Genomic DNA, 24144 nt, shown 5'->3' with positions numbered 1-24144 from the left:
AGCCCGTATAACCTACAGAGTTGTGAAAGAGTACTTGTGGCCATATGTCTTGGCACTGTCAGTCCATAGCGGAATGTGTGGGTGCGGACCTACGGAAAGATAAGGGCTGGGGCCCACAGTGAGGACGAAGATGCGAAAGGCCAGAGCTCCCACATCTGAGGGCGGGGCTGGGCTTCAGGGGCATGGCCGGGCTGCAGCGAGGCTGGGGCTGTGACCAAGGATACAGGGTGATAGAAGGCTTGCTTTTTGCAATTGTGAAAAGCATCACTGTGACGAGGAACGGGGCCACTTATTATTTTCCAAAGTCAAACGTTTATAGGTTGGCGATTGCCCATACTTTTTTGTTTCAAATGGCTTTATTAGACTAGTAACTTCTGATGCAAATTTGGCTTCAGTTAGAGAGGTTGATTGTAATTTGGCATACTTTCTCAGCTCAAGAAATAAAGGAGATTTTCCCTCCCTTAAAAAGCACGGCAAATGTTCTCATAGATGATAGAGATTATTATGGTCGCTTTTTCTGGTGTAATTTCCAGCCTAAGTGGAGAGACAGCAGTGCTCTTTTGAGCTGCTTTTATGAGTCAGCCACTGTGCTTCGACACTGAAAGGAGCTACGTCTTTACCCTTAGCCTTGTCTTCTAGAAGTTTGGTAGAATAGCGTTGGTTGGACCGAAGCATATGTCTCTCTTCTGTGTGATAATACCCTTAACCTTGTAATAGGCAGAGAGTAATTTCCTGACGTGGAAGAGGAAGAGGAGGAGAAAGAAGCCAAGTTTCCTCCACGTCTCTAGGGGATTAGAGATGCATGGGCATCTGACCCCCCGACTGACCTCGTATGTCCGCTCTTGCATGTTTGTCCTGTAGAAGCCGTCTTTGGTTGTTCCGTATTACTGCTCCTTCTCAGACGTTTACAACCATCAATTATCTTTAACTACTTTGACCTACTAATTTAATAACCACTGGTAGGTAGCATCACCTACCAATTATTATTAGATATTAGATAGTATGTTGTATTTTTTAAAGAAGACTTTGAGAGCGAGAGAGCGAGAGCACACAAGCAGGGGGCAGGGGAGAGGCAGAGGGAGAAGTAGGCTCCCCGCTGAGCAGGGAGCCCAGTGTTGGGGACCCTGGGATCATGACCTGAGCTGATATAGTATTTTTAATATTTGAACTTTGTACAGAATTGAGTAGAGCTTCAGCTTGAATTCATCTGACAGAACGTACTTGTTTCTTTTTACAAATATCACAGTGAGGCACAAATGAAATAATCGTAAACACAAGCTGAAAAGAGAATCTCGCCCAGAAGATACAGGCATATATGGCCCTTCTGTCTTCTGTGCTTTTGATCTGTGAGGTCTTTGATTCTTTAGCGGGGAGCTCGTGGGATATGGTAAAGGAAATTTGTCCTGCCTGGAATCTGTCAAGCATTTCATTTCCTTGAGAAGGGCGATCGTGCCCTCACACCAATTGGTGTTTCTTAGTGATGGTTCAGGTTTTTGGTTAATTATAAGGTGTGCTTTATTTTTGTTTGTTTTTAATTGAGTTGTAGTTGGGATATAATTGGCATAGAGTAAAATGTACAGTTTGCAAGTGTACCATTTGGTTAAGTTTTGCCATGTATTATATACCTATAAAATCATCCCCACAAATAAGATACAAACACATCTATTTCCCTCAGACGTCTCCTCTTTCCTCTTGCTTCCCCCCTGTCTCTCTGTTCCCCACCTCACCCCAGACAACCACTGATCTGCTTTCTGTCTCTCTAGATCAGCTTGCATTTTCTAGAGTTTTGTTTCATGGAGTCATAAAATATGTGCTCCTGTTTGGTCTGGCTTCATGGACTCCACAGTTCTCTTCGGATCATCTGTGTTGTATGTATGTATCCATGGGGTCGTTACTTTTTATTGCTGACTAGTATTCCATTGTATGGATGTACCACAATTTCTTATCTGCTCACCTCGCCACGGACGTTCATGTCGCTTCTAGCTTATGGCTACTTCAGATGAAGCTGCTCTGAACATTGATGGACAAGCCTCTGTATGGATTTGTGCTTTCTTTAATCTCGGGCAAATATCTAGGAGTGAATAGCTGGATTACGTGGTAGGTGAGTGTTTCGACTTTTCCAGAAATGCTACCAGCTGTGGATGAGAGTACCAGTCCCTCCACACCCTCACCAACACTTGGTGTGGTCAGCCTTTGTCGACATCCTAACAGGTGTTCAGTGGTCTCTCCTTGGGGTTTGCATTTCCCTAATGACTAATGACTTTGAGCATCTTTTCATACCCTTATTTTCCCTTGTTATACCTTCTTTGGTGAAATGTGTGTTCAAACTTTTGCCCATTCTTTAATTTATTTTTCTTTTTTAAAGATTTTGTTTAGATTTTTTTTAGCAGTGAAGGAGAGATCATGAGCAGGCGGGAGGGGGAGGAGCAGACTCCCCGCTGAGCAGGGAGCCTGACCTGAGCTAAAGGCAGAGGCTTAACCGACTGAGCCACCCAGGCACCCCTATCTGGTTTAATTTATTTATTTATTGCCCATTTTTAAAATTGGGTTATTTTCTTAGTTTTGAAAGTTCTTTATATGTTCTAGATACGAGTCCTTTATCAGATAGATCCTTTGCAAATACTTTCTCCCCATCTGTGACTTGTCTTTTGAGTCAGTGTCTTTAGAAGCATTGACATTTTTAACTGTCTTGACAGGCTAACCTTTTGGAAAGAAACGATTTCATTCAGAACATAGAAAGTACTTCAAGTCCAGTAGCCACACTTCCACTTTCAGCTAGGATAGAGTAACAGAGACTGTATTTACCCTCGTACCTGAAAAAAGCAAGACAAACCAGCAACATATATAAAATGATGATTTTCAAGACCCTGAGCATCAGGCAACAAAGGACAATGACCCTGAGAGATGGGGAACAAATGAAGTGAGCCCCGTAACTGCCCCAGCTTAGCACCCTGGGCTGCGGGGCGGGGAGGGCACGGAGGCATCCTGGCAGGCTGCCTGAGGGAAGGAGCCCAAGGGAACTAGAGCTTTAGAGTTAGCAGGACCTAGGACTGGGGAAGAGAGGGAAGATCTGCTGACTGGCCCCCCTGGAGAACCCAGCAGGGGGCTGCTCAGAGCCTGTGTGAGAGGAAACAATGTGACTGGGGAAAGAAGGGGGGGCTAAGAACTTATTTCAGCTGCAGTCTCCTCTCCCTCACATCCAGAGCACTAACTAATTTGTGGTACCTCTGCTCCCCCCCCCCCCCCCTCTCAAAATAACCCATTTGCAGCTACAGTTGAGAAGAGGGCATTTTTAGCTACACTTACAGGTTTCTCTAAAGAGACTCTGAACTATGTCATCCTTCACATTTAGAAAATATTTTAAGATATTGGCATTAGAATCTCCCCAAGTGGATTTTGACTTTGTCATGGCTTTCTTTTCAGTTTGAAAAGATGGCAGAATCAAGTAAGACAGAAAATCAGGGTGAGTTCCCGGAGCCCTTCTGGTTGTCGCCCCTGTCTGTGGTGCGTGGAGGAGGCAGTGTGTGCGGGGATGTTTGGAAACCGGCCCTGGCTGGGCATCTGTCTACCCTTTGGAAGAAAAGGCTGTAGACTTTGGCCCTAAGGGCTTGACTGTGCACTGACCGATGTCAGATCTGGAACCACAGACCCGAGGGAACTTGAGAGGCTGCTTTGTATGTGCCCTAAATCTGTGGATTCAGCCACTGATTGATTCAGGTTTTCCCCATGTCCTGAGGGCCTACTACGTGCCAGGCACTGTTCTGGATGGTTGGGATCCAACAGTGAGCAAGGGAGATCTCCACGCTTGCGGGGCTTACATTCTATAACAAGAGACACACCATCAACCCACCTATGTCAGGTGGACAGAAGTACTGTGAAGAAAAATAAATCAGAAAATGGAATGTGGAGGGACCGGGAGGTGAGGATGCCATTTTATGCAAGGTGGTTAGGAGAGATTTGTTTTCTTTCTAGGTGGTGATAGTTGAGCAGAGACCTGAATGAAGTGTGTGGGGGGGACAAGGGGAGGGTGGAGAGCAAAGTGATCAGGACAGGGAGCACGATGAAGAAGGCTCAAGGGCAGGAAGTAGACAGGAGCAGATCACATGGGACCTCGTAGACCTTTGTGAGGACTTGGGCTTTGTTCCCAGTGACACAGGAGGTTTTGGAGGCTTCTAAGCTGAGTGACATGACCTGATGTACATTCTAAGAGAACCCATCTGGCTTCAGCAGGGAAATGGACCGTGGAGGCCAGAGGTGGGCTGGAAGAGCACCACAGTAGTCCGGGTTGATGGTGGTGTGGGCAAGGGAGCTGATGAAGTGGTCAGATAGCTTGGGTGGGCTTGAAGTGAAACAGCGGGATGTGCTGATGCTGTGGGATGTGGGGTGGGCTGTGAGGGAGAAGGAGGGTCAGGGGTGGCTCTACATTTTTTTGTCCAAAGTAGCTAGAGGAACGGAGTGGACATTTACGGACATGGGGAAGCTTTGAAAAGGAGTAACTTACAAGAGTTGGATTTTGGACATGTCAGTAGCCCAGTGACCATGTTTAATAGGTAGTCAGATCTTGGTCCGATCTTGGTCTTCAGTGAAGAGCTCAAGACCAGGTAAATGGAGGCCCAGACAAGGCAAAGAGCCTAGTGGAGTGGTGGGCTCTACACAGACCGAACTGCTTCGAGAACTGGCTCCTCCTCGGCACGACCCTTTCCCCAGGCGAAGCTAAGCCCATTTGGGCGGTCCCATACTTTCTAATTGGCTTTGATGCTTTCATGATTATGTTTTCTTCGTCTGTATTTAGCCTTCAGTCTGGAAGCCAGCTGTATCTGCTTCAAGATGAGGTGCCATTGAAATATAAAGAATTCTTTCTTGTTGGTAATTGCAACTTGTGAGAGGTTAGAGAGGCCAAGGAGTTCGGGGTTTCCACTGTTAGTGCAATTTAATACTTTCAGATCATCATGGATGCTTGTTGTTTGTTTATAATGGCCCCAAGTCTAGTCTGGATCATCTGGGAATGAAACTTGGGTGGGGGGGTAGGTAAAGGAAAGCTCATGTTGCGGGAGGACCGCCCCCCCCCGCCCCCGCTGTAGGTTTTCCTGTCGTGTTTGTTTATGTGTGCGGGAGATATCAGCCATGTGCAAAATAAGCAAGCTGGACCATCTCAGGGCTCCTTCCAGCCTTAGGTTTGTGGGTTTCTCTGGTCTCCCAGGCGCCTACAGGGGCTCCTTGGCTTCCCCCCACCCAGCCTGACGTTCACTCCTTTTCCCTCCAAGAAAAAATGAATTCGTAGAAATCTTGTCATCTTCCCTGTTAGGAGACAAGCAAATCTATGGCTTCGGATCGTCCTAGCTCTTCCAAATCAGGTCAATTTTGATAAGGCTGTTGGGCCAGTGTTTCAGATTTCCGTTCAAGTCATACAAGTTCCTCCCATTTTCAGCTGAAAGGAAAGCTATGGTTGGAGAGAGACAGTTTTAGTCGAAATGCTTTCGTGCTGTCTGCGTTCCCTTCTCTGAGTCTGGAAGCGTTTCCAGTAAGAAGTAGGTGACAGGCTATCCAAATAAAGAGTAACCACTGGGAAGCACTTCAGTCCAGCAGTGTGGGCTTTTTATAATCCTCACTTGCCTTTTGAGAGAGGGAAGGCCGAGTTGGGTTTGGGCTCTGCTTCCCCCCGCCACCTTCCCCCATACACACTTTGATCTGTGAAGCATGTCTAATCCTTAGCCAAGTCTGTTGGAACTTTATCCAGAGCAGGAAAAAAGGGAAATATTTTTCCTTTCTTGGGTGGATTTGTATTTATATAAACCCTTAGCAGTGAAAATGGAGCCAAGCGGCAGGCACATGTGTGTGAGGAAAGGCAAGTTGAGTCGGTGATGGAGGAGGCAGGGGCAGTCTGTCCTTCGGCCCCGGGCCAGCTCTGATTTGGGTCAGACCCTGGCAGACCTTCCCAGGGTCAGTGAGGACAGGGTGGTGCAAGTCCTCGTGGGCAGTTTCTGAGGGATGTGTGTCTACGGCCATTTCCGAACAGCGTGGCTGAGCCAGCAGCTGACTGGTTAACTTCAGATCACAGCTCTGGTGGGATATGTGTGTGTATGGAACGGATTCATTCACTTCGTGTTTGTTGTTGCTGCTAAGACAGGAGTGTTGTAGGGGGCCCTCGTCGTCCTCTGTACCTTCAGCTCTGGAAGCTTTACCTTCTCACGGTGTGTCCGTTATCGATTTACTTGCGTGAATTTGTCAACACTTTCTAGACAAGCACTTGGCACTTCCTGTGGGTAGTGAGTTTTTAAAATGTGCTTGCCATGGTACGAATGTTTTCCTGTCAGAAAACCACCTCCTCTAAGCTTCAAGCGGTGCCTCATGGTTCTGCCTGTCTAGGATGCATGGTGCTTTATTTTTAGACATTCTAGAGAAATCTTGTATATAATCTAAAGATAGGATATCTTGTTTTCGTGTTATTGCAATTTGTATATTATCTGGGCTTATCTGGGACTGTGAAAGGCTCTGAGACCAGAAAGTGTAAAGAACTTTGATATAATCTTTTATTTTGCTCGTGTTCACTCTTGTAGATCCGAAGGCAAAGCCCTTCCTAGTAGGCTCCTGAACTTCCCGCAACTTCCCTGGAGTCATTTCTCCTCCATGTAATAAATGCCACCACAGCCAGGTTCACGGGCTGTCCTGGGTGTTTATTCTGGTCCCCGGGAATATTTATCATGTGTCTGCTGAAACCTCACACTTAAAAGTGGAAGCTCACGAAGTTTCTCCCTGGTGTCTCGTCCCAGTGCCGCGTGGAGCACTTGGGGAAGGAGACAGTAGATGGAGAGAGCCTGAGGCTCTTCAGCAGCTGGGGGGTGTGGGCAGAACAGCAGCCTGGAGCGGGCCGGGAGGCCATGGAAATAGGGGGCTGTAGGAAAGGCGATTTCAGCGAGCTGAGCATGAGGAAGTGGTAGGAAAGAACGGTACAGAGGGTTGGATGTGTGTGAATAAAACAACAAAAAAGGAAAACAGACTTGAGGGCAAGGAAGCATAAGCTTGTAATGTGAAGGAAGTGACAAAACTCAGCAGAGATTTGAAAAGAATCGGTGTTAGCAGTTTTTTTCCCCCCTTTTCGAACTCCGGTCAAATGCTTTGGAAGGCGTGCTGTGATCTTAGATCACCACTCTTTTGATCCAGAAGAGACGGAATACTTCTCCATGAGGGAGGGGCTGAATGCAGCTGTTCTTGGTGTAGCCGGCTAGTTACCTCCTTCTGCCCCTCAAACAAGCAAACAAACAAACAAACCAAACGAAGCTTCATGTCCTTAGTAAACAGACATTACTATCGGGGCACTCATCTCTTAGGCTAAAGAAGGAAAAGCTGAGCTGTTCACTCCAGACAGACCACCTTCCATAAAAGGGAAAACGAAAGGTCTCAGTCATCTGTGCCCAGGATGGGGCTCCTGCTTGGCTTGGCTGCTGTTACTCATTGTGAGAGTCTGAGGACTTTGCAGGTTAGAATCATTGTGTGAGTCCTAGAAGTAATCAAGAGTGTGATCTCTGTTTCTCCTTCTGCCAGTAACTGTCACCACTGCCGCCATCTTGGAGGATGTTGGGGCAAAGTTGAAGCAAAGTGTTGAAATTTAGTTTGTTAGTGCAGTCGACGAGCAGGCCCAGAAAACTCGCTGAACGTAAGGATCGAGTTGCACTTTAGTTCAAGGGCATGTCCAAGAACCCCAGTGCACCTGCTTCGGCTTGGCTTGGAGAGTGTACTCTTACTGGTAAGACTTCAGAAATTGTCCCCAAAGCATCAAGGCGTAGGAGGGCATTTGAATTTTTTTTTTTTTTTTTTTTAAGAAATCCCAGCTTTCGGAATCAAAACTGGTCTTGAGAATTCCAACAAGTGGCTGGAGGCAGAAATGTCTTCACATTGTTAAATTGCCCAGAACTCGGTAGATTCCTACATTTTGAAGAATCGCAGGGCTACATGGTGAAAGTGAACACACAATTTTATGAGAAGTTCATAATTTCTGATGGTGTGAGTTTTTGCAGCTGCCTTTGGAATTCATCCCTTAGGATGTATCCAGTTATTAAGTGGTCCTATCATTGACTCATTTCCAAGAGGAACTAATTGAGCCAAAAGCCAACTCTGCTCATAGGAAGAATGCGGCATCCCTGCAGCTTTGGGGACCCTTCTCAGAGTCCCAGAACTCTCTAAAAGTACATGTAGCCAAGTGCAGGAAGATTCCCGCTGAATCTCTGGCTACCCCAGCCGGTTTCCTGGCAAGCTCAATGGGTAGCTTCCGGGGAATTTTGAGGGTGTCCCAGCTGGCTTTCCCATGAATTCAGCGATAGCCATGGAGGTAGCTTTCCAAGGACTCCATCTGGTGCCCCCCAGCTTCCGAGTGAGCTTGACAGCATGCTCCCCCCCCCCCCCTGCACACAGCTTCCCAGGGAATTTTGTCAGCACCCAGAGGACAGGTGCCTGCCTGTTGGCTTTGGCCAGCTGACTGGGGACTTGTCGGGTCTGGCGCATCCCAGCAGGCTTCTCCACGACCAGGGGGCCACCCCATACCCTGTCCTCAAAAAGATGACTATGAGAAAGATGACTGCCAGAGATGGGCACAGTTCTGGGCTCCAAAACAGAAGACCCGGATCTGTTTCTGCTTTTGCAAAGACTCGCTACACTCCTTCCTGCACATCACTTTCTCTTCCCCCCAAAAAGTTAGAATTCATCATCAGAGGGCTGAGACCAAAGCTGCTTAACAAAATGGAATTTCTTTTGAAGACTACCAAAACACACCACCTGGTCTATTTATTTTATCTCTTCTGAGCAGCGGCCAGTCAGGAGCCGCCCAGCTCTGGTCCTGAGGGAGGCGCCGTGGTGGGAGGGGGTGCAGGCATGAGGGGGGCCTCCTCTGAAATGGCAGCCACGTCTACAAATGGTTGGTTATGCTGGAACCAGCAGGCACTGGGAGATCTCTTCTGCCTTTTCTCACACTCTGAAGTGTGCATGATGGCATGTTTTTAAATTGAACGTTTTCATGTTGAATGTTTACTTCTCCTGTGTCTATACTCTTCGGGCTTGATTTAGTCTGAAGACAAGGTGTCCTGTTACCTCTCTCTGGCTCTCGTCTTCCATATAAAGTGACCGTGGAGTTCTCCGGTCTTTGCTGTCTCTGATAACGGGGTGCACTTGCCGAGTGGGAACACCGGCTCACCGGTTTCAGACGATGCTGCCTTTGCTCTGAGGAGACGTGGGAAACGTGCATTCACGTATCTGACGGCAGCTACTGGAGAGCCACACTTAATTTAAATGCAGCCATAGACTTGGAGGGGCGAGGGGTAGAACTTTTAGAACAGTAGAGCTGAAGACCCCCCTAGGACATCCAGATAATTCCTTACTTAATACTATCATTGTTTTAATCTCTAAGACCACTTTGGCTGTTTTGAGGGATGTTCATAACTTAGATTTTTATCCCGGATCAGGAAGTGGGTTTCATTTGCACTGAGAAGAAATGTTTGGGGCATTTAATATTGTGATTTGAGTCATTAGTATGATCAGTTTGTAGTCTTTTGACTCATGTGCCCAACATTTGAGCATTCTGATGCTTAAAAAAAGTTCCACTTATCTTCTGGTGATTTTTTTTTTTTTTAAATCATAGTAAAACTTAGTGTTCCGTTCCTCCACAGGGGGGGAAACAGTTGATGTGGTAGCTTTTTGATGCCAGAAATCTTGCGCCGGAGTAATTGAGAACGGTTTTTCATAACTTCGTGGCCTAAGACAGCGTCAGTGAATGCAGTGTTCTGTGCATCCGGCCAAATCCCTGCTCCTTCAGGAAGACTGATGGCCTTGTGTCCTTACTTCACAGGAACAGACAATCTCCGACACAAGAGGAAGCATTAGCATTTCAAGCTGGCCTTTTCCTTCGGTTGGGAAACATGCTTTCGTCTTGTTTTACTATTGACTCAAACATAAAAATAAATAACCTCAGGACCATTTCATCTTGAATGACCCAGTTCACTCCAGACTCATTTGTGCTCTTTGTCAGTTGATGTTTCCCATTTAGAATGTACTTTTGACACTGCCACCCAGAAACGTCAGTCTCATAATTTTTAATGACTGCAGAGAGTCCCGTCTTATTAGTACGTCATAGTTTTTCATCATGTCCCCGTCGTCCGACACTTGAGAGGGTTACCAAGTTTTCAGTGTGTTATAAATACTGTGGCTATGAGCCATCATTGTATAATTTTTGTTAGAGAGAAAGGCCTTGAAGCAAGTTTCTGAAAATGGAAATATACCAGGTCACATGTATATCTGTCCTCACTTTACTGCTAACATATTTTCTGTAAATGTACCTTTTTTTTTTTTTTTACAACTCCCACCAACTTTGGAATTTATTTCTTATTTGCTTTTGCTAGTGATGACAGATGTGTAATAAATCTAATTTTTTTTTCATTTGAAGTTTTCAAATCTCTGGTGACATGGTGTTTTGCAGGCAGATAATTTATGGTCTAATCCTTGCGTATTGCTTTACTATAGAGAATCTGGTTACTGATCATATATTTCCAAATGAATTCTTTATATAGTTGGAAAAGTAAGCGTTTCAAAAAAAAGATGACATCACTATAGTAATAGTGTCAGGAACTTACTGGATGCCAGACATAACATTTAGTACTTCTTAGTTATCTAATTTAATCACCACGATCTCCCTACCCCGACAGTAGGGTGTGGCCGTTAAGAGTTGAGTCAGATAGTCCTGGGTCCAAATTTTGGCCCTGCTACCGCTTCCTTGTGAATGTTGGTGGTACTTAACCCCTCTGAGCCTCACTCTCCTGATGATAAAAATTGTACCTCTTTCATAGGGTTGTCATGAGAACTAAGTGACATAACACATTTACAGCATAAGCACATAATAAATGCTCGATAAATGTTAGCTGCTACTTTGATTATCGTCTTTTCTTCTGGGGTAAATGTGTGTCCTTCACCTTGACATATATAACAGCATGATGATAAGGTAGATTGCATGGTAATGAATGTTACTGGGTCTTCTGATATCATACCCTCCACTCTTTGAGGTCTTTTCCTGTCCTGCAAATCAACATTAGTCTGTCCTTCTCATTGCTCCTCTAACATTTTATAATTTTCCTTGGGGGCCCCTATCACACGGGACTGTAGTTCTTTTTATGCACGTTTGACTTTCTCGGATGCTGGGACCCTCCGTATCAGAGGCCTTGCCTTAGACTCCTCATCCCCTGCACCTCCTCATACACACAGTAAAATCTCCCTATTTAGATACTCAGTGAATTTTAGTTCGGTAGTTTCAGTATTTTAGTTTAGGTTGTTTTTTTTTTTTTTTAAAGATTTTATTTATTCATTTGAGACAGAGACAGAGCATGAGCAGGGGGGGACAGGCAAAGGGAGAGGGAGAAGCAGGCTCCCCGCTGAGCCAGGCACCCGATGGCGGGTGGGGGGAGTGGGGGGGTGGGGCGGGGTGTTGATCCCGGGGTCCCGAGATCACAACCTGCGCCAAAGGTGTGGCGCCCCTTTGGTTTGAAAATCAAGTTTGTGTTAAAGAAGTTTGAGACAATGAGTTTCTCTTTTAGTAGACAACACTAGTTATGAGCCACTTTTCGTATTTGTGGTACATTTTTTGCAAAGAAAAAGCTACTTTTCTTGTTTCCTCAGTCCAGCAACAGAAATCTTAGCCAAATCTTCTATCCTAGGAATACCGGCAGCACGCGTTAGCCCGTGGGAGCGCATGGCCGTGCTGGAGATTGTGAACCTTGCAGCCCACTGCTCCGGTTTCTGGAGCATCGAGTGAAGTTTTCACATGCGGGAGACCTCTGGGTGTTGCCAGCTTTCATGCCGCTGCTGTGGCTGGCAGCGCTGCTGGGTGTAGGACCTGAACAAAACCGGTTCCCTGGTTCTGTATGATACTAGGAATCTGGGGTGGAGGGCACTCAAGCTGTCGGTTTAATAAAAACTGATAACGGATGCTTAGTAGTCTACTACAGATCGTTTCAGCTCTGGCAAACTGGTCCGCTCACAGAAATCTGCAGCGGGGCCAGCACGGGAGCCGGCTGGGCCGGGGTGGGTGCCCGAGCGGAGGGCTTGCCACGTGCAGCCAGATCCTGGGCACTCAGGCAGCTGAGAGGGGCCTGTGTGAACTTCCAACCAGGAGAACGTTCTCAGGGGAAACCAGAGAAGCCGAGTCTGTGTTCAGGCCTTGGGGGGGATCTTGGGACAGGAAGTACACACTGAAAATACCCTGTGAGGAGCCAGGGAGAATGGTCCAGGGCCAGGGTGTTAACAGGCCTGGGGTGTTCAGAGCACTGTCTTGCAGTCCTAGTCACGTGGTGGCTGGGTTGGTTCAAAGATGCTCAGCTCTTGGTGGGACTTGGAGCAAATCCGTTAAACTCAGAGAGTTTCTGACTTAGAACATGGTGTCTGGGCCAGATGACTTCCAGCTTTGCATCCAGCTCCAACGTGCTGTTATTTTGGTTTGTTTTATTGCTTTGATAGCATTTAGTGTTTACAGTTTTAACTTGCATTTTTATAGTTTGGAATCTTTTCCTAGCTGGTGTCAGGGTATAGCTCTGATACCCACGTATCCGTGATATAAGCTAATCGCGCTAAATTAACTTTTGCAGTAATTGGGTGTTGACAGTAGTTTGGTTAAGGAACTTCAGATAATATTCAGTTCATATCGTCCAAAGCCATATAAAAATACTCAAAGCGGGAAACAAAGGTCTTATCATAAAAGTACAAATATGTCAATGCTTAGTTCATGATTTAAAAATAGTGTTTTAAAATTGCTCCTCTAGGAGACGTGTTCTGGCATCAAGATGCAGTTCCCACTCTGGGAGGTCTCAGAGGGTGGTGGCAAAGAGTAAGCTTCCCAGAGACTTCCCAAGGTCACATCCCAAGTCTGCCACTTGCTAGCGCTTGACTCAGGGTACGCCACATAACGTCCCTGACCGTCAGCCTCCACATTGGTAAAATGAGGGCAGCCCTTACAGAGACGTCACACAGATGAAATGAGATGTACGTTTCAAGCTCTCAGTTCAAGGGCGGGCACGTGGCCATGCTTTATCACTGTGAGTTCGGCTGAAGGTAGGGCATTTAGAAATAGGGTATTTTAAGGCAAAGGATTTTTTTTATTATCCTTTGTTGGCTTAACTTCAGGGTCGCTAGAATTTCAGATCCGTCATACAAGTGATGGCCGCCAAAGAGTCGATATTTTATTTTTAGTAGTGTCTTTCTCTAGTTGGCATACGTTTAGTGTCCTTGGTTTGGTTTATTTAACTTCTAGGTTTAAGTAGGGGGATTTAGGCAGTAATAAGTTGCATCCTCAGCTAGAAGCTAGTTACTGCATTTTCTCTGAGCGAGAGCACCATGCTGGCCATGAGAAGAGAGAGAGGGCAGGGTGCTGACCGTAAGTAGACAAGGTGGAGGGGAAACTAAGGAATGGAACCCACCACTGCTCTTAGGGACTTAATGATCTAGTTGGAGAGAGATTATATCTGGGGCATGCAGAGCGCACAGATTTCCTTTGGGTATTGTGGTAATCCATTAAGTTAATTGTCTGTTTTTACTAGACCCCATTACTCATAAAACAGTATTATGCTGGCACTTTCAAATCCCCACGCATACCTACCTAGGAAATCCTCTTGCCAGGGTGAAGTTGGGCTGTTTACCTTGATGACACCTTTAGTCGGCTGCATTTCCAGATCATTTCTGCAGGGCTTTTTTGAAAGACTGCTGTGGTCTGCCCAAATCCCATCTGCCCCGAATGCTAATTACAGATACCTCCTTGGCAGCCCTTGCTTCTCTGGGCTCTAGGGATCCTGGCTCAATTCGCCACGACATCTAGATAAAGATCTCCCGAGCCAGTCTGTGGAAAGGAAGGTGAGGAAAATGCTGGCGGAGGCTGTCTTTGTCTGGAACGATGGCCTTTACACCATAGCCACAAGAATGTTCTCCGTGGTGACACAGATGAGAATTTAGGCAGTGGAGTGGGAGCAGGGCCAGTCTTGTGATTCTGAGTGTGTATTTGTTCTCGTCCATCATCTAGAGACCCTTTGCTTCCTCATGACCTGCCGTCCTCCCTGCTGCTCCCCCATCCCCGTCCCTAAGCGTTGTATTACTCCGTGAAACGGTCCCATTTGTAAGGTGCATATCATGAATGCATTTTCTCTCTCTTCCTGCAGGGGAGTTGCTGAGTCAGCCCAGACCAGAAGGAGTGGCAGAGATCATTTGCCCTAAGAACGGCAGCGAACGAGTGAATGTTGCCTTGGTTTACCCACCTACACCGACTGTGATCAGCCCCTGTTCTAAGTGAGTTCCAGACGTGGTACCCCTGTCCCTCACTCCCCATTGTGCCTCAGTAGTTGTGACAGCAAGAAGCCAAGTTAAAGTACCTTTCAGCAGACCTTGAAGACTCTCCCAGGGCAGACCCGGATACCTAGGTGACGTAGACACCATGGCTTATGTAGCAAAGTAGGAATTTTCTTTTGTTCCTTGTGATTTTTTTTTTTTTTTTTGCTTTGCTGATAAAAGAGGATTTAACAGCTTTATTGACATAGAATACAGTTCACTCATTTAAAGTATGTAATTAATTGACTTTTAGTGTATTTGCAGGTATATGCCTCCAAAAAGAGCATTTTTTAATGGATAGTGAGAACAGTGAGGGCCCATTAAATAAGAAAAGCCTACAGAGAATCTATAATACCTTATTTTTCTCTGTAGATGTCTGATTCTCAGTCCTTCATAATCAGCGGCTGTGCAGAAGGAAGCTCCCACCTTCCCCAGACAGACTTACACACACAGAGTGTATGTGAGCTGACTTGCACACAGTGTCAGCTTAGTATTTATTATACATCACACTCCTCCTGGGTTGGGCGTTTGTAGTATTAGGAACCAAACAGGCCATTCCTAAACAGAGATGAAATACCTGTTCTCAATACTCTTGAGAAGTGGCGGCCATGGTCTTGGAGCAGATCTCGTTATCTGGGGGATGGCGGCGACGTGACTTGTACAGAAAAGTATTCTGGCAGCAGACTTTCATTTTTCTCTCTAGTTGACCACATAGAATTTTTTCCCCATATATATAAGCTTTTTATAGAGTGCTTCTGAAATTTGGCTTTGAAAATGATGACCTGTCCTCCCCATCTTGAGCAACTTGCCATGCGGCTGCGTTCCAGAGAGCCCTGTGCGGAATGGGGCTCATGCCTCTGCCCCAAAGTGTCCCTTTTCCTGACTTTGGTGTGTTGTCTGCAGCGCAAGGGGTTCAGTGGGCCCTCATTCCTTCGCATTTGTGGAAGAGGGCCGCCCCTGTCTCCAAACCGGGTGACTCACTAGGACATCCTTAATTCATCTTTGCTGGCAAAGATCCCTGAATGCCCAAGGGGAACACTGATCTCAGGCTGGATATGCAGAATGCTGTTTTAGCAAATCTGCTGCACACGGTCTAATTCATCATTCATGTGACCCTAAGACATCGTGACATCGCGAAGCTCTTCTTAGGATTACGTAGTACACTTCATATTAACCAGAGCATCCCGTCCCGAACATATCAAACGACAGAAATGTTACCGTTCTTTGGTATACATGGGTCCCTTTCTTTCAGACACACGTAGGGAAAGGCTAAGGGGATTCACAGAAGTCGCAGCTGTGACATGGAGGGAAACGGTTTGCAATACGCTTTGCACTGGCATAGATTTTCCTGAGCCGGCAACAGTCGTTAACCTCTTGTTTTGCCACAGCCACGTGGCATTTAAGAAGCGAGATAGAGGTAGAAGTTAACATATCCATTTGCACGAGAAACCACAGTGGCCCCGAGCCAGCTGTATCGGTGTTTTCCCAGGGGCTTCTCACTGTACTGCCACAGAAAGCCATTTATACCAGCCTGCAGAAAACTCTCTCAGCCCCTCCTTCTCTCACACTTTATTATAACTAAATGCATAAGCAGCTCTAAGCTCTTGGGTAATCAGAGCCACGTAGCCTCCAATGTCTAGATGCTGGAGAGAATACCTTTAGGGATTGAACTACTTTTGACCTAGCTATGTGAGTAGTTTTATTTCAAAATGGATTTTTTTTTTTTTTAAAGTCTCATACGATGGACAGAAAACAAACCCACGTGCAGGCCTGGCCGTGCCCAGCAGAGGTCTGATTTACACGCCGAGGACAGCGTATTGAAAGCAGGAGTTTTGGGGGACTGAGGAGGGACGCTGTCACAGGAGGGGTTATCCTATGGTCACACAGTTAGACGTGGGGCTGCCAGCAGGCAGGAGAAGTTGGGAGTCTGGGGTATTACTGCACTGGCTTTGCAACCCCCGCCAAGTTAACTTCAGCAAGTCATGGTGGGCGGATCTTTTACTTCTCCATCATCCCATAAAATGCAGGTAGATAGGTGGAGATCTGTCTTTCTGAATCAGGCAGATACATCAGAATTTCCAGGACGAAGGGCCAGGCACTGGTCTGAAAAACTAGTCCCTCTGCTGATTCTAAAGTGTGTATGCTGGGACTTCCTGATTGCCAGGGTCCCTCCCTGAGTCTAAGGATGGGCTCCCTTGCCAGTGCACTTTATCTTTGGCTACAGAGCCTCTGTGTGGTCAATAACCAGTCGTCAGCACCAAGGCAACGCTGATCCATGCTACATCGATCGGTATTTTATTGCTCAAATCAAGAAAGGGTTGAGGGTGACAGGAGCGCTCTTCATAATTATGCCAGGACAACAGGCCTCAGCCAGAAAACTCTTCCAGGCCTACCAGAATCATCACCCTCTACTCCTACGTCAATGATCTAGATCTCATGGTGGTTTTTGAAAAGACAATCCAAGCTCTTTAACCAGCTTACTCCTCTCCTTTACAGGTCAAATCAGAGACTTGTCATTTAACTTGAAGCCTGCCTCTGACCATGTATAAAATAATGGTGCTGCCATACGCTTTATAAAGAAAAACCATCGGAACTATTACTTGATTGGATCTTCCTTATAAATTCCAAGCTTTTCTGTTTCTCATTTTAAAATCTGTGTTTTATTTCCCTGTGGGGAGAGACAGAGAATAAAGAGCAGGTAGTGATTTTTTTTTCCCATCATCTGTTTTGGTGATTGGCAGTTAGGGTCGCCCCCAGCTTTCCATTGGGAAGAGGTCACACGAATGAGATACCTCTCCTCTGCCTCACCCTCCAGGGGGGACCCTGAGGAGCTGAGTGGCTTCTTGTCCTCCGTGCTGATTACCAGATAGAAATGGGAGTCACCTTCATACTTTGGCTCTCCGGGGCTGATTTTCAAGGGTATTTGCTTTTGAGATGGGGTGAAAGTTCACCTCGCAGCACATTTGCTAGGTTGCTCTGAAAAATTCTGACCTCCTTAAGGATATGTGGATTCTGTCTGGTTCATGTTTTAAAGGATGCGGGGATTACTGCCATATTATCATGTGGTACACAGCCGTCACCACGGTCTAATTGTAGGACGTTCTCGTCACTCCCAAAGGAAACGTGTGCCCGTTTGCAGCCACTTCTGTGTAACGCAACACCAGGTTCCGTGCAGTCAAGACATTGGCTCGTGTCACTTTCAGGAATGGTTTTGCCGCCTCGTGTGTTGGTATTAAGCAGATTTATGAGTTTCAAAGAAATTCTTATAAAGTGTTCTTCTTGGCCTAATTCAGTCTAAAGGCAGTGACTTGCTTGCCCTCCCCCCGCTGCTCGCCCACCGTTTTTTGGACAGTAGAGGTGAAGCTGCTTGCAGGGACATCAGCCTTCTTCAGACCTTCCTTTCTTTTTCCTTTTGTCGTATCGGTGGCATTTTTTCAAACCATAAACTTTATTTTGTAGAGCAGTTTTAGGTGCCCAACAAAATTAAGCAGAAGGTACAGAGAGATCCCCTGTCCCCCCCCCCCCCCCCACGGCGGCTTACCCCACATCGACGTCCCCCAGCAGAGTGGCACATTTGTAACAGATGAGCCCACACTGACACGCCGTCGTCACCCAAAGCCCACACTTTACTTCAGGGTCCACACTTGGTGCTGTCCGTTCCACGGGTTTGTGTATCCACCATGATTGTATCAAAACCACTATGTCCATTGCCCAGAAAGTCATCCACACTCCATCTATCATGCCTCCCTTCCTCTTCCCTTCCTCAACCCATGGCATGCACTGATCTTTTTTTTTTTTTTTTTTTAGCTTTAGTAAAAGTGTAATTGCCAAATAAAATTGTAAGATATTTAAAACTTTCATCCTGGTGACTTGATCCATGGTACACTGTGAAAGGGTTCTCGCCATTTAATCCCCCCACCCAACACCTCGCATACTCATCCTTCAGAAATTCTGAATGGTCAGCCTGACTCCTAGACATGGAAAGGGTACTGAGTCTTGGACATGATAAGTCATAAGAGGCGAAAATATCCTTTCAGGGAAGTAAGGAGAAACTAGATTCATTTTTTTCAAGTTTATTTTTAAAAATTTTGGTTGTGAATTCCTGCCTTCATCCTGCCTGCCCTGTGTGTTGAGACACTTAAAATTCCAGTCAGTGCAGAAGTAAACGTGAACTTCTTTAGGCAAATGGCAGGTCACTGTTTGCTTTTTATTTTTAGATACCCTGTAGAATGTTCCTCTCTCTCATTTCCAGAGAGGTTTAGACCAACCCCAAGTAAATATACCAAGTAAAATATAGACTCCGATAAACTGCCCGATGACCCAGGTTATCTCCTGATTTTCATCTAAGAGACAGAATCCAATAGGTTAGCATATAAAAATGTTTTTACCTTAAGGCATACTGAAATGCAATCCACATTCTTCCGTGTGGTTTCTTAATGGACTGACCCTTAAACATACAGGAAATGGGACTATATCATTTTTATCTCCTGCCAGCTGCCATTTCCCCGGTGGTGGTCCCACGTCTGTGTGCGCTCCACCTGGAGCGGTGGACACGACCGTGGAACTTCATCCGGATCGGGGCAGTTCATGTGTTACTGAATTGGAAAACATGGGCTGGTTGGAACATTTTTGAGCTAATAAGCTTTCTCCTTTTCCAGAAAGTACGACTAAGGATGAAGGGCAGGGCCAAGACATTGCCTTTCAGAACTACCTTTTAAACTTGGGTCATTGCGTACATACTGTAGTGTTCCCATTCAAGCAAGACCCCAGTAAATTCTAGCTTCTTACTGTTTATAAGTCGTCCCAAAGATATAGTGATGACTTCGCAAAGGAATTTTGGCAGTTCCATTGTTATGACATAGGGATATTTAAGACCAATGGAAATAGCCCTTTTATAAAAAGTAGGATGAAGGCTCTGTGGCCTTTATCTCATCAGATAAACAGGCAAAGTATGTTAGACTGCAGTCAGATTAGTTAGTATGGACTTGGTCCTTTTTCTTTCTTTCTTTCTTTCTTTCTTTCTTTCTTTCTTTCTTTCTTTCTTTCCTTCCTTCCTTCCTTCCTTCCTTCCTTCCTTCCTTCCTTCCTTCCTTCCTTCTTTCTTTTTTTATGAAAGCAATGGAGCAACACGAATTTGGCTTTATAATGATGGAGAATCTTTCACTGACCTCAGAGTTGTAAACCACGACTGGGTGGGGATGGTATTTCAGAAGAAAGGGAGCTAAATGTGGAGGTGGCCTATGGAGTGTATCACATGGCTTTGCTGTGTTTTTTGTAAGCAGTGAGACAGCGCATTGCCTCACTGCGTTCACAGGCCAGGAGAAATAGTGTCTCTTGGATTATGTAGTGCCCCGTCAGCCACACTGATACTAGAATTTGTTCCCTCTCTGCTTAGGTCTCTCCATACTTTCTTGGAAAATTAAATGGAAAAGATAGTGCTTCTTTCCCCTATGTCATCATTCTTACTGTACCCAATCTGTGACTTTAGGAGCGCCAATTTTTAAGGGTAAGTCTCTGGGAAGCAGAGAGGGTTTCTTAAATCGATAAGGGCTTCCTAAGGACTCGAGAGTTTAGGGGGGAAAACAGGGGTGGGGTGGGGTTTGGGATGAAGAGAGCCTATACAGCAGTGCATCTCAAGATTATAATTCCTTTGCTTCTCCAGAATCCAGAAGCCTTTGGGGATTAAGAATAAGGAAACTGCTTGATTCTTTTGCCTAAACTTACTATGATATTGCATGCCTTCGTCATCTTAGTTCCTTGCTGGAAAAAAGAAGTCATTTAAAAAAATTTATTATGCATGGATGTCACATCAGGAAAACCTCGAGTGGACCAACACAGCAAATAACTTTTTAAAAGTAGTGTTCGCATTTATTTTCTCAAGACAGTTCGGGCCCTGGAGTTACGCCGCCTGAGTTTGAATCTGCGATTTGTTGGTGCTGTGACTATAGGCCTCTGTCAGCTGCGGTTCCAGAAGTGGTTGTCTGGTGGGGTTGTTGTGAGCATTTAGGGAGAGACCACTGCGAGGGGAGCGGTGAGCACGATGCCTTCCAGAGTGCACAGCACTCCGTAAACTCGGTCGCTGTTTTTTCTACCAGGACTGGTAGTGGTGTGTGCTGTGGGTGGCATATCAAGGTAATCCTAAAAAACAGAATTTCAGAAATGCAAATCTAGATCCTAGAATGAAATGTGCTCGCTGACTTGCCTAGCCACGTTTAGTTTATTCGCTGAGGTGCCAGCCCACAGAAGGTAAACGTGTGTGCTGGATGGGTAGGGAAGAAGTGGGCTTCCCTTCCCCTTCACCCCGCCAGGATCTGTATATAAGGCCCCCTGAAGTGTCCTAACCCCATCTTCCTGGGAGAAAAAGGAGATGAGTGGTATCGTTTCTTTCATATCATGATCACAAATGCCTGAGGTGCCTGATGAACCCCTCAGAGCAAAGCCCTCTAACTCATTGGCTTCTAACAACCCCGTAGGCCACACAGGGCCGGGAGCTCTGGGCTCCAGACCGAGCCGCGTTCTGACAATCGCAGTTACTGAGCGGCGCGGCTGGGCCTAAAACCCACATCGTGGCTCCCAGGTTTGGCGCTGTCTTCACACCAAGTTCTTACTTACACGTTTGTTTTAAAATGTAGTGTCATAACGGAACATTGAGGGTATCGTAAGGCCAAGAGATCAGGAATTGAGTGCCATTGAAAGGGTAGCTTATGGGGGACAGTGCCCAGGAGGAGGGCGCGTGCCAGGCCCCGGGGACTCCCTGGGGAAGTGCCAGGGTCGGGCATGAGCCTGTATCGTGTTTTCCCTGGGAAGGTGCTGGCTGGGCATGGCCAGTCTGAGTAGTTTCAGTGGGCTGTGGGGCGCAGGGGCAGTCGCTGGGTGTCTGATCCGTGGCCCCGGAGTGAGGAGGGCAGATAGTGGCCTGCGCGGTCGGAGCCTGATAAAGGAGGTGGTTGCAGGGTGTGGGCTCTGCAGAGTCGGTGTGCACTGAGAGGCACACTCACACTGCAGTTGTTTGCTATCTCTGGGAACTGCCTATCGCTGGCAGGGCAGTCCCTCCAGGGGCAGCCAGGGCCCAGACGAAAACAGCATCAGAAAACAGGAAATGAAAGACCTGGTTCGTGCAACATGGGATAGCTTCAGTTTCAGCCTGTCTTCTCACTACCTTGAAGAATTGTGCTGTGCTCCAGGAAGAGTAGGTTCAGTAACCCGAGAGAGTGCTGGGTCTGAGCCTCCACGCTGACCGGTCTTGCCGGCAGCCTGCTGCTAGTCCCCGGATGGCCCGTGGCTTTTGTAGGTGTGAATTACAGCCTTCCCTCTCCGTGTTCTCCGTCAGTGGAGTGGTATTGCTTTGCACCCCTCTGCCAACCTAGAAGCCTGCCGGCTGCAGTGGTTCCCTCTCCCACTCCCCCGCCCCATGCAGCCTTCTGCAGACGCCTGTTCTCCCATCTTTTCAGTGTGCCTTGACATGAGTACGTTGGGCCAGACCGCTTTCTCTTTGGACCTGTGCTTTCCTCTAGATGCACCTGTCCCTACCGAGATACCTGTATTTGAGTCTCAGCTGGCCTCCGTCTCTCTAATCTTTTTGTCCTTCAAACCAATATTATCTTTCAACGTGGGACCCTGCCACTTCTCTATTTAAACGCCTGAAATGGCTTCCTGGTGATTATAGACTCGAGTTTAAACCCCTGGGCATGACTCACAGTCCCCAGCCCCCCTGCTGACACGTGCGACACTCCCTTACTGTGGGAGGGGTCCATCATACCGCGCGGCTGACTGGCTCTCAGCCCCTGGCTAGCTGCCACCCCTCCTCTCTGACCTGGGGAAGGCCCACTGTCCCTAAGGCCAAGGCCCATGTCCCTCAGCTTCTCTGAGATGCCGTCTTCAACCCTTCTACCTGTAATCAGTCACTCTTTGCCTCACTTCTCACACACTGCCATGACAGTAATGGTCTCGTAGTATCTTGGCTGTTTTTCACCTGTGACTTTCTCATCACATCTTATTCATTATTCATTCAGGGCTTTGTTGAGGATTTACCCTCTAGGCATCATGCCAGGTGCTAAGGCTGCAGAAATGGCCAGACAGACCCTGCCCTCACGAATCTGATAGTCTCTTTGGGGAGAATAGGAATCAGAGACATAACCGAACAAACATGTGAGTGTCTAATTACAATTACAATGTGATCCCTGCCGCAGTGGGTGTGTCAACAAAGTCCCGTGGGCACCGAGAGGAGGGAACTCTACCAGGAAGGATGGAGAAGAGTTCCAGGAAGTAGCATTTGAGGTGGATCTTTGAGGATGGAGAAGCAGTGTGAGGTGGGGAAGGTTGGTGATTTGATGGCTCTTTCCTTCCCTTAAGAGCCTAAACATGAAAAGCAGTATCAGTGTGGAAATATACTCAAACTGGTTTCCTTTTTTTCTCTCTTGAACAGTGGACTATTCCCTCTTGGTGCCCTTGCTTAGAAATTCTTGTGTTTCTGTCCTACGTGTGGCTCAGGGGAACAGACAGCCAGACACAACCGTCTGCATTTCCAAAGGCTCGTTAGAGTCAGTGAGAACGACATTGGCACAGCACACCCCCCTCGCAAAGCCAGAGCTCACACCGCCAAAGGTAACCGCTGGTGGAGACGTGAGTTTTCACACTGCCATCCTCTTTACAGTTAGATTTATCATATTATCACTTGAATTTGAGGCAGTTTTCACAACTTTCTCTACTGGGAAGTTTACTATAATAACCGGCCTTCAAAAAGTCCTCAGGCCCGAGTGCCAGAGAAACATGAAACTATCCCTAGGGCTCCGAACGTCCCAACCTTGCTTTTTTCCGTGCAGCGTGCTTGGGAGTCAAATAACCCTTCTTGAAGGCTGGCCCTGCCGCACACTGGTGTGTCCCCGCAGGTGCGTTCTTTACCCTCTTGGAACCTTCTTTTCCCTCTTGGTGGTTGCAGAGTAGGGTGGGCTCACCTCATGGGCACGTTACGAATTGAGGACTAATCGAATAATGCACTGCGGCTAGTGGTGCAATTGCTGGCGTGTAAGAAGTAGCTGGTAAGTGGGAGGTGCGCAGTTTTGGTGACGTTGCTAATATTACAGTCAGTCTCCATGCAGTCAAGCAGCACTGCGAGAGATGGAGGGTGGAGGCTCGGGGTGTCGTTATAGGAAAGCCATTTAAGGGATGGGGACCTTTGACATTTTTCCCTCTAACCGTTTTGTCAGAATTGAATGCCCCTCTGTTTAATTAGGTGGTGATGCAGGAATTGCTTCATTTTCTATTCATATGACTCCAGCTTTTAGTTTGGTAGCCTTGCCTCTAACATTTTAAGGGAAATCATGCTGTTTAGGCCAGGTACACCTCCTAAACTAGAAATTCTCACTTTTCAGTATAGATTCCTACTCCTAGAGGGTTATTTAGCTTGTATGTGCATGTGTGTGTGTGTGTGCGTGCGTGTGTGTGTGTGGGTGCGCGCTCGCGTGTCCGTGGATGTTTCTTAAAAGGACCCAGGGCTGTGGTTAGAGTTTGGGGTTCTTGATTAGAAATGTAGTTCAGCTGTGAAATTACAATGGCCTAGGTGGTGATTCCCAAGTATAGATCCTCTTTATGTCTGGACTTCATGTCATGAACAGAAGCGTTTGCCCAGCTTTCTAGTGAGAAGATGCTTTCCTTTGAAGGATCATGAGTTGCCTGATGTTTACATTTTTATAAGGAATTCCAGAAGTAGAAATTAGAATCCGCAAAAAACCGATCCCTCTTACTGCTTCCGGTTCTTATCCTTGAGAATTTCATCCCCTTTCCCCTTTTGTCATTGCTCTG

At 46.7% G+C, this 24144-nt stretch overlaps 1 protein-coding gene across 3 annotated transcripts in view; it reads left to right on the top strand.

Moving 5' to 3' along the window:
- The window catches only part of MFHAS1 (malignant fibrous histiocytoma amplified sequence 1), a 108666-nt gene that overhangs the window by 68645 nt on the left and 15877 nt on the right, over positions 1 to 24144 (top strand). For 2 of the 3 annotated variants that reach the window (XM_008710926.2, XM_040643331.1), the window contains exon 2: positions 14178 to 14304. In XM_008710926.2, the coding sequence (XP_008709148.2) occupies positions 14178 to 14304 (127 nt within the window). Of the gene's footprint in view, positions 1 to 14177; positions 14305 to 19738; positions 19850 to 24144 lie in introns of all 3 variants that reach the window. The other variant, XR_005838268.1, reaches the window with a different exon arrangement.

Source organism: Ursus maritimus, unplaced genomic scaffold, assembly GCF_017311325.1.
Source record: "Ursus maritimus isolate PB19 unplaced genomic scaffold, ASM1731132v1 scaffold_28, whole genome shotgun sequence".
Taxonomy (NCBI): Eukaryota; Metazoa; Chordata; class Mammalia; order Carnivora; family Ursidae; genus Ursus; species Ursus maritimus.
This window is presented reverse-complemented; position numbering and strand designations above follow the sequence as displayed.